Here is an 11,265-nt window from a genome sequence, read left to right on the forward strand (position 1 = left end):
AAACACTATAATTCTCAATGGACGTCTCACGTGCTCGCCTCAACAATACTCAGTTCAATTACACACACACTGTTCCATCACATTGTGACCATCTTATATATACAAGACTAACACATCTCGTAAACACTAGAGAATTCATGAAGGAACAGGATATTTCTAGAAGGACGTGGCATGATACTAGTCACGTGACCTCGCTGATGCAACAGTATCAAACTTGGTCTTGGAATGAGTATGGACTTATATCAATGAAATGATGATTTTATTCATTGCTTCCTTTTAACTTAACACAGATGCTATTTTATGTTTTCAAAATTTAGATGGAAGCATTAAATTCCTGGGTTTCTCACCTATCATGAAACCTTTACATTGCTCTAGCATTCTTGACTAACTTCTTGACTTAAAATGATTGTCTGCTGCTTAGTTCACAGATGAAAAATTATAAGATGGAATATGTAGATTATAATTTCATTTGGGGTTTCAGATATTCCCCAGTTGGTAATTTTATTTTGACTTTTTTATGGGGGCTTGCAGTAGTAATGCCTTTATGTTAAACTCGTAAAAGCTGCCTAATACTTGGTAACATGAAAAAGATTATGCAGGGTTCCATGTGTTATCTGTGATAGCTCATTCTAATTTTCTTAAAATTCTTGTCCTTAAAGTTTCATTGTTTTTTTAATTCTAATAACTAAAAATAATATAGTTCTTAATGTTTCAGGTTTATTTAAATATAAAAAAATAATTTGATAAAATGTGATTAGTATCAAACATAACTGAAGGTGTTTTTTGACTGCACTTTCCTTAATTAGTCCATTACAGATTTTTTAAAGGGGTGTTAAAAATAGCATTTCATATCTATCTTTCATCTGCCATAAGTCATTAAACAGAAAGCCCTTTCATTCAATATCAGAACTCATCAGTTGGGCTTGGACCTAAAACAGCTAGAAGTACACTGGAAATTCCACATACATGCTGTACAAGGAACTTAATGTAGTGATGTGAAATGCCTAAGCTGGCAAAAGATTTAGGCCTAATAAAAGTAATTAAAACCACTTGAATACAGAAATTTTTTTCTTGTATTGATTTTTAATTAGCATATAACTGATTTCAAATCAGGTGTATAAAATTAGCATCTTAGATCTTTTATTTGTTTTCATAAGTCATTGCTTTGGATATTTTTGTTTCAATCACAGAACTGTTAGCTGATTAAAAAAACAAGATTTTTATCACCTTATAGATTTAGAAGGTGTTATTTTTTGTAGCTTATGTATTTCACACTACTACATAAAAAAATATTAAACTGACAGATACCTTTACTGTCTATTATTTTTTAATAATGCCACTAAAATAAATCATGCCTTCTCTGATATTCCTAGACAAACTATGTTTTTTCTTTTTGTGTGCAGGTGGCTTAATACATGTAGTTAATTTTCCTAAGTACTTGCAAGTTTTATTTTTATGTTTTTGTATTTTACAGTGCTATAATATCTACATATTTTTAAGCTGCTTTTATTATGGATGTGGCAGTCACCTTTTCTATCATCCAAGCTTTTATATAGCTTTTAGTAATGTAGGTTTAAAAATACTTCAAGCATTTTTATTACCTATAGTTACATGCTTTTCTTTGACTTAACCTCAAACTAAATAAAATAAATAAACCACATATTGTTTAAATGAAAAATAAACTCTCACTGAAATTGTTTCTTAAACAGATTTTTTACCCCACCCTGCAAAAAGAGGAGAAACAGATTTAAATTATAATAACACTATTATAGTTATGCCCATTTAATAATACCTCTATACAACATATAGCAATGATGTGTTTCATATAATATAATTTCATTCAAAAATTGAATGAAATTATACTTTGAGTAGTAGTGTATGTTTATATATGATGCATCACTGCACTATCAAATACAATCTATTTAAATATATTTTGAGGAAATCCATGACAAGAATTTCATTGTATGCATTAGAAGTTACATCCAAAATCAGTCAGTTTGTAATATCACTTTCTTAGTCATTGTGAATACTTAAAAGATTGGAATATTATTTGCTGGATTTTTTCCTATTTAAAATGTTTATTGTGAGAATAAACAAGAAGAGTTTTTCAAGCATAAATCTTTTTTTTCCTTTTCTGTGTGTAGGTAATATCATGTTAAAATGCATCCAGAAAAATTTTTATTTTGTTAACAATTTTTTTTTTCAGACAAGGATAATTTTTTCTTAGTGTGAAAACTTGTCTTAATTTATGTCATTACCTTGAACTTAAGCTATGGAAAACTATAGAACTTTTCTTGTTAACCATTTTGGCACTCGTGCACTTTTTTTATATTTTTTTTAGGCATGTGCTACAAATGTGGGGATAAAGTGCTTGGAGAAGGGAGTGGCTGTACAGCTATGGACCAAGTTTACCATATACATTGTTTTACTTGCCATGTTTGCTGTGAGTGATATTTATAGATCTACATATTGAAAGTCATTTCATTTATATGGCTTTTAATCAAACTTAAAATTTTTTGGTTAATTTAAAATTGGAAGATTTTTTCTACTTACTTTTGGGTAACAGCATGAAATTTTAAACTTTCAATTAAAAATGTTAATTCCTTCAAAGCTACTAGAAAAACTTTAGTGAATTGTAACATATCATAAATTTTATAAATTAAAAGAAAGCATAATACATGACACATTCATGACACAAGTCATAGAAAGTACTTTGTCAGAAAGTGAATAAATTATAAGAAAAAATTTAACTTTGATAATTTCTAGTGGTTCAATGCTGCTGTATAGCTAACTATTGTATAGGCTATAAAATAAAACAAAAAGTAATGTCAAATATTATATTTATGACAATTGTTTTTAATACACATAAAAAATAAAAGTTCAGAAATATAATACAGATCCTCTTTCAAGACTGATTAAAACTGGTGCTTTAAATCAGTTACATTTTGACAGAGTTGATATTTTTGCTTGATATACAATAGCATAAGTATCTTAAATAACAATGTGAGTGAGTGATAGTAAACCGAAGTACTTTTGAATTATACTTAAAAACTGCAACACTAGTTCTGTATGATTTTTATGGCAATAATAATGGCAGAAATAACTGTTTTATAGTTTACTCTTTCTATATGTAAAATATTAAAATAATCTGTTGGTTAACAAAGGCGTAGTTTTTTACATTAGGGGCCTCACTTTAAAATTTTATTACATTCTGCCCAAAAGAACAGTCTTACTGGGGATTCTTGATTGCTAGTGTTCTAAATCACGTTATTAATTTTTACAAAGTGGTTATTTAACAGTTTATGAAAAACTGGTATATCTTTTTTAGATGAAAGGACACTGCAATGTAAAAATACCAAGACAATAATACTTTTTTAAATTAATTAATTTAATCTGTAGGCTTCTTGGATTTTTGGAAGATGTTTTATCTTTACAGTATATCTCACTTTTTTATAATTATAACCAATACAATAATCTTTGTTGACAAAAATCAGACTTTCCATTAAAAACAATAGATTGTTATGTCTAAAGATATGAATAAATTTTATGCATGAATAACAATTTCTTATCATTAATCTAACTTGTATCGGACTCATTTCAAAAAATTCAATAATAAACCTAAAAGTGGAAGTTGGTTCACTAATTAAATTCTAATACCTATACAATATAACAGTGATTTAGTTCCTGTGTATCATAGCAACAATACCTGAAAATAACAGATATAAATCCTGTGCTACTTAACAAATTTTGATGGCATGTAGAGAGTGTTTTTGTGGTTAACTGAATCTCAGTTTTTTAATTGTAACTAGCTCATTTTATGCTGTTGTTTTTTTCAGACAAAGAATTACAAGGAAAATCATTTTATGCAATGGATGGAAAACCATACTGTGAAGAAGACTATTTAGTAAGTTATAGTGCTAAAAAAACCTGTCATATAAAATGTGTGTGTTAAAGATTTTTTTTATTAGAAGTTATAACAACAGATATTATTAATATCATTATGAAAACTATTAATTAAGTAAAACTTTGATATTTAATATTTTTAACTCCAATTCATGTTACTTGTATGCAATAATAATTAATATTCTGTTCAAAGTTTATGTTGGTTGATTAAAATGTTGTGTGTCTTTTTTTATGTAACCCTTTTCATAATTACATGTAACACCAGTAGTTCATAAAAATATAAAATATTTTATTTATTTTTACCCACAGAATTCTCTTGAAAAATGCTGTGTTTGTGGAAATCCTATTCTGGACAGGGTATTTTTGAATTTTTTTATTTTATTTCTATGTTATAAATGGTAATATGATTTATTTCTTGAACAAAAACTAAAATAAATAACAACAACTTTTGTCCATAATTTTTTTTTCAGCTATATTTATACAGTGAAGGGTATTAAAGAAATTTATATTTTTGTGTTTTACATTGTTGTCAGGTAATATATATGTTTGTCAATTATGACACTTTTATAGAGAGAGTAAACTAGTTTTAACTACCATGTTAGTCATAGTTTGAGTGCATTTGCACACGACAATTTATTTTAGTTATTATTAACTTGGAAAATGTATTTCATAAGTGGAGAAACTACAAGCTTTAACTTTTACTTTGATACATATATCAGTTAAATTATTTTTACACTGAACAATGATGTATTGAGACCCAAGAAAATTAATCAAGTAATATGTGAATAATATACTATAAAGACTGACCCCATAGTTGAAGGATTAAGAAGTTATATTTCAGTTTGTATTGAAGATTGATAAAGAATTTTAAGTAATAATTACTTAAAGAAATGAATCAAAAATATCAAAATTTAAACCAAATATACAGCTATGGCCAAAAGTTTTGTATCATCCTAGAATTTTAAATAATAAAAAATATATGTGTGAATATAATTGAGATATTTTAGATAAGAGTATTTAGTCAAAGAAACTACAAAATAATATTGCAAAAGTGTACTGGAAGTTATAATGGTAATGTTTATTGTTTGATGTGCATTTCAATAGTTTTTAAGACTTCCTTAATTCTCTGGCCCCCCAGTGGCATAGCAGTAAGTCTGCAGACTTAGAATGCTAGAAACTGGATTTCAGTACTCTTGGTAGGCACAGCACAAATAGCCCATTGTGTAGCTTTGTGCTCAACTACGATTAAGCAAACAAATTCTTAATACTCTCAGGCATGAGTGTAACATTGTTCAGATTTCATTCAGCTTCCTGGTGGCTCAGCGGTAAGTTTGAGGGCTGTACCACTAAAAATGGGGTTTCGATACCTGCATTGAGCAGAGCATAGATGTAGCTTTGTGCTCAACAACAAACAAACAGAAAACAAGGTTTTGACTTTAAGAAGCAAAATTGGATAATTCTAGGTTGATGCATAACTTTGGATATAGATGTAGTTGTAAGAAAGCATTTACTATATTAACTTGCAGTGCAGTCATTGAGCTCAAAATTTAAATTTCTTTTTGCTTTTAGATTTTAAGAGCTACTGGAAAACCATATCACCCTGCATGTTTCAAATGTGTGGTTTGTGGAAAATGTCTGGATGGCATTCCATTCACTGTTGATGCCACCAATCAAATTCACTGCATTGATGACTTTCACAAGTAAGTAGTCCAATGAATTTCAAAGTAATTCATCCATTATACATAAATAACATCTAGACTGTTATAAGCAAGCTATGCTTAGATTTCCAGAAGTAAGTAGTTCAAGAAAGTCTTTACAATAAAATGATTATTATATATATAGATAGATTTTATTCTGGCTTTTAGTCAGGTAATAAAGTGTTCTATATTTCCAAAACAAAAAGCATGTATATTCTGAAATTAGCAACTAATTATAATTTCACTTAGTTACTTTACCTTACTTTAGCTTTAATAAGGATAACTTGAATGTTTTTCTATATTTACTATTGTAAATATCAGAAGTATAAGAAATGCAACATGCCCAAAAGCACTTTTTGGTTATATTTATGACAAATCTATAAAGTATAAACTCCTATTGTGCTCTTTCATATCTTGTTAGATTGTTAGAAAAATGATTTAGCTCTTTCAATTCAAATATTTATCATCTTATTACAAAATAAACTTTACTCTTCATTGAGCCATTTTATGATTTTACTTACAGGAAATGGGTGAGAATTAACCAGTAAAAAAATAATTAGTATCAATAAAAGAGTATTAATTAGCCAACAATAAGAGCTCAGCTCAGTACTTACAGGCTTATTTCATGGTTTTCCATAGAACTTCTAGCATAAAATTAGTGATCACTAACTATAATATTGTATTTGAAACTTCATTGTTATAGCTATTGATCATAGTGTCGATTGGTTTACTTTGGCATGCTCAACAACCACAAAGCTTTAGTTATATATGTTATAGATTAAATGAAGAAGTAAATGACATGTAAGATATACTTGTAACAACTTCATTTTGGGTATATTTACTTGATGTGTGGCACATGTTTAGATAGTCTCTATATTAAACTATAGTAATAAGGTAATTTCAGTAATAAAGAATTTACTTTTTAACATATTCTCATATTTATTATGAAAATAAAATTTTTTTTATTTGTCAGTCTTTAAAACCATTATTTTTTAATTTATTTATCAATAATTGGGTATTAACCGTAAAAGAATTACTATTGTCACAAATTGTCAAATATTCTTTAATTAAGAAATAATAGTTCCTTTTTAACAGTATGAACAGAACTAAGCTATTTGAAGTAGGTAGACCAAGGATGGAAAAACCAAACTCCAGATACTTGCAGTTTTTTAAAAACTTTCTCTTCCCTCCACTCTTAAAGTATTTGAAAAGAATGAATAAATGGTTGGGAATAGTTTTGAGTCTCTAAACAACTGGCAGGTTTAAAATTTGATGAACAAGTTTATTGTGCAAGTTTTGACACTGAGTCCCTGAATGACAATATTCCTTTGCAGGAAGTAACTCAAATAGCAGAAGATTTGGTTTTTCAAAATGATGCAACTGTACAAGGATTAAAAAAATCTGTTTTTAGGAAGTTATTAAATTTTACTACTAAGTAGTCTCATTTTAAACTTCATAAGATTATTTATAATCAAATAGATAGTGTTGTTATGGGCGATTAACACCTAGTCTAATGAATCTGTTTTTGTGTTATCATGAAAAGCCTGTTAGATATCACAGGAATGTTGATGACACTTTTGTTATTCTTAAAAAAAAATAACATAAATTTGTTCTTAGAATATTTAAACAAACAACAATAAGAGTACTGTGGAAAGTTATCTCAGAAATACTTTTGTAAAGTCAACATATCATCAGCCTGGGTATCAAGTCATGAACATGTGCACAAATTTAGCAGTATCTAATTGTGGCGTAGTCCGTACTATATGGTGCTTTCTGATTGGATGAAGTTGTAAATAGGTAGATATCAATAATCATGCAATTCACCAGTAGTACAAAGTGATGCAACCTAAGCTAAATGATGTCTAGGTAGCCAATGAGTAGACAAAATGGTCTTAATAATGCAACACTGAATATTTTTATTTCCCCGTATCCTATGTAAAATTCTGAATTGTTCAAAAAATTTCACATATTTCAAGAATCCTTTGGAATTACTTCCTCCATTATCATTTGTGCTCATTCTAATATTCTTGATGTTCATGCCTAAACACTACAATTTTCACTGTGACAAGCGTCACATTTCAAACCACATGTCTTGACAGACGTTCCATAGGTCCTCCACTTTATATAGACATTGGCTTCCAAAGCCACATTTAAACAGACTTAAAGGGACAATTAGGCTGGCAGCATTGCACTATTAGGTGGTCAGTCACTCACTGTGAATCAAATGTAAAAGTTTAAATATGTTGTCTGTAGTGCTACAACTCAAATATGTAGTGAATGCATCTGCATTAACATGTGTAAATCATTTGGACTGTTTACAAGCTAAATTTTGTAGTTATTTATTTATCATGGAAAACATGTATAGTACGCTAATAGAATAAATTTGGATCACAACAGTTTTTTTTCTAAGAATAAGTACCAAAATAGTAATTCCAAACAATTTTGATATTGAAAGACAAACATTGTTTACTAGTAAGTGATTTGTAAAGTAGTTTTGTTCATATTGATCTGTTATCTGGATATTTCACATTTTTTGTTGTCCAATATAGAATTACTGATATGCAATTTATGAATATTTCAGAAAGTTTGCTCCTCGGTGTTGTGTTTGTAAACAACCTATAATGCCTGAACCAGGTCAGCAAGAAACTGTTAGGGTTGTTGCATTGGACAGAAGTTTCCATGTCAAATGTTACAGGTGTGAGGTAAATTGTGCTCTGTTCTTCTCATATGGGTGTTCAAGTATCTCTGTAGTTATGACATTTATTTTTCATATGTATTAAGTCAAGTAATTTAACTAGTAAGTTAAGTACAAAACAGTTGTTTGAACATAAAATTGTTCAAATTAGCAAGTTAAAAATATAGTTATCACTTGAAAGTAACATTTAAACATAAATAGTTAAGGGGACACTTGTTTCAATTCTTTTAAAATACTAAGTTCTGAAACCCTTGAATGATTTCGTTTAACAAAAAACTTAAGATGCTTATATTTATCATTTATGCACAATAATCTAGCTTAATAAGCAAGTGAATAGTTAGTTTTTTTGTTTTTAAATAAGAATTATTCTCTCCCTCAAGAGAAAAAAGTGTATGCACTGGGACATTCTTAAAATTTATTGAACAAGTAATTTTAGCATTTATTAATGAAATAAATAATGATTTACAATAAAATCTAAAACAACAACAACAAACAGATTCAACTTGATATTAGAAGTGCAGTTTTTACAGTTGAATAATTGTTGTAAAGTAATTTTTTTTTCCTTAGGACTGTAGCTTGTTGCTGTCTTCAGAAGCTGAGGGTCGTGGTTGTTATCCTTTGGATGATCATATCCTCTGTCGAAACTGCAATGCTAAACGTGTTCAAGCCCTGACCTCTCATATGACAACAGAATTGTAGATTCTTTGTCTGCTCTGTGACTTGTATTCCTGTGGACAGGTGTAAAAACTGGTAGTGCCACTTGTCATTGTCCACAGCTCTTTTATTCTTTTTTTGGAAGCATTACCAATGTTCAGCCCATGAGCTTACTTCAGTGAGGACATTCATGTTCTTATACTGATAGAATACAGAAATATTAAGTGGTTACTGTACAGTATTATTGTAAAAAAAAAGAAAGAAAACGAGTTTTATGAATGTACTACTATAAATAGAAACTTGAAATAAGATTGTTGTACTTTCAAGAAATGTGGTCTTTTTAAGTCATTTTTTATTTGAATATTATTGCAAAAATATAATTGCATTTAAAGAGTCAAAGATATATGTGTGAAACTAAAAGTTAACATTTTTTTAAAAATTACAAAGAATTCACTGTAGTATTTCTTGAAAGTTAAACCAACATTTGTTAGATGCAACTGTGCTTTAATGCCATGCTCGAGTTTGAGCATTTATGATGGCTGTTCATTTTGAATAATAATGTGAACTATTTTATATGCAAGGCTTAGGAGCTCTATTCTTTTTTTGCTGAAATAGGATAGTTAAGAAACATGACATATTTTATTAGTTCCTATTTTTTGTTTCAGTGTATTGTGAAGCATGCATTAACAGGAAAATACTGTGTTTGATTTTATTTTACATCGTTGCTTTCTGATAGTGTTTCTTCAAGTTGAGTTTTGATTTTTTTTAAATTTGCTTAGATATTGTCAAGTTTTTTTTTGTAATACTGAAAGATTTTATCTCAAAGGAAAAAATATTTTTGTAGTTTTGTTGAGAAACATAAATTGACATGTAAATTTGAGAATACAAGTTTTTCTTGGTTTCATCAAAAATGTGAAAGTTATTACACAGTTTTAGATTTATTATAGAATTGAATAAATATTAAATATAATATACACAATGACACCACTTCTAATTATTTTCAGCTTATATAAATTTATTTATTTTTATTGAAATGTTTAAAATGGCAAGAACAACTATGTAGTGTTTTCTTTTCTTACCATAGTTACTTTCTCAAATTGTAAATTCATTTGATGAATACTTTTACCCTAAGGCTTAGTATTTATGACTGTAACACTGTAGGATTGGAGGTGGTCATTTTTTTTTTGTAGACAAATTTTTCATGCATTTTATATATACTTTTAGAAAGAAATTTTAAGAATTGTATTTGAAAAGTCAAGGTTTATCAGTTACTGTTCCAATTTGTGGAAAGAGTGTAGTATTATCATTGACATAGTGTTGTTGTAGGTGAGAAACTTTAAATGTAAATCTTCCTGAGAATAATCATACATTGCCATATTCTTCAGAATTGAATTAAGCCTTATAAGGATAGCTGTACAAATCTGATGGTACTAAAAAGTAAAAAAATGGCTAACTTGTTCAGTATAACTCTGGTTAATCTATTAGGTCAACTTAGTGTGTTTGTCTGGTCATTCATGTGCCTTCAACTATTCCATATACTGAAACAAACATTGTTCAGTTTTGATATTATCTTACTCATTAAAGAAACATTGCAATTATATTTTAAAACTAATATGAAACTGTTGTAAAATACTGCATGTACAGCATTATCATAAACGTCTATGAATTTTATCTAGCAAAAATATAAAATTATTTATCCTAAATGGATGAGAAAAACATTGTATTATGTTACCATATTAAAATGGAATATTGTGTTAAGTGAGAGTTTAAAAAACGTTTGCTTGAGTTTTAATTGTTAGATATAAACATCTTTATGTAATCAGTCTCAAATCAAACATATTTCCTAGAATTTGAAAAAGAAAACTATAAAGTTATTTAATTACAAAACATAGTAGTTAGCATTACCTGTTAATCTTTATTACCGAATAATTTGTAATGATGTTTTATAGGAATGATTCAAAACTATCAACTTTTCACACCTAGACACACACATAATCCTTATTAGTTTGACATCCCTTTCTTCCCGAATTTTTCTGGACCTACAAGACAGCACTTCACTTCTGTATTGTTCTGTTATTCTAATAACCCAGTTTTGAATTTAGAAAAATATAATATAGTGAAGTTGATGTGAAGTGACTGCATATAGTGTTGAAGAAAAACCCGTCCATTAGGATACTCTGTGATTATTTGATCATTGCTTCAGAATTCTAACTTGCCTAGAGAGTAGCTGATGTGTATAATATCCTAAACAGAACTTGTATGTACTGATATTCTGCAGTTTGAACAAGCTGTTCTTGTATTAATTCATTGTTTATT

General features: G+C 28.3%; 1 protein-coding gene across 1 annotated transcript in view; it reads left to right on the forward strand.

Moving 5' to 3' along the window:
• LOC106474648 (lipoma-preferred partner homolog) overlaps window positions 1-10,717 on the forward strand; it is a 26,954-nt gene extending 16,237 nt beyond the window's left edge. The window contains exons 4-9 of the mRNA XM_013935339.2: window positions 2,342-2,443; window positions 3,837-3,904; window positions 4,213-4,260; window positions 5,473-5,603; window positions 8,182-8,302; window positions 8,863-10,717. Of these exons, the coding sequence (XP_013790793.1) occupies window positions 2,342-2,443; window positions 3,837-3,904; window positions 4,213-4,260; window positions 5,473-5,603; window positions 8,182-8,302; window positions 8,863-8,994 (602 nt within the window). The 3' untranslated portion in view covers window positions 8,995-10,717. The remainder of the gene's footprint in view (window positions 1-2,341; window positions 2,444-3,836; window positions 3,905-4,212; window positions 4,261-5,472; window positions 5,604-8,181; window positions 8,303-8,862) is intronic.
• Window positions 10,718-11,265: the final 548 nt, after the last annotated feature.

Source organism: Limulus polyphemus, unplaced genomic scaffold (assembly GCF_000517525.1).
Source record: "Limulus polyphemus unplaced genomic scaffold, Limulus_polyphemus-2.1.2 Scaffold7478, whole genome shotgun sequence".
NCBI classification, from domain to species: Eukaryota; Metazoa; Arthropoda; class Merostomata; order Xiphosura; family Limulidae; genus Limulus; species Limulus polyphemus.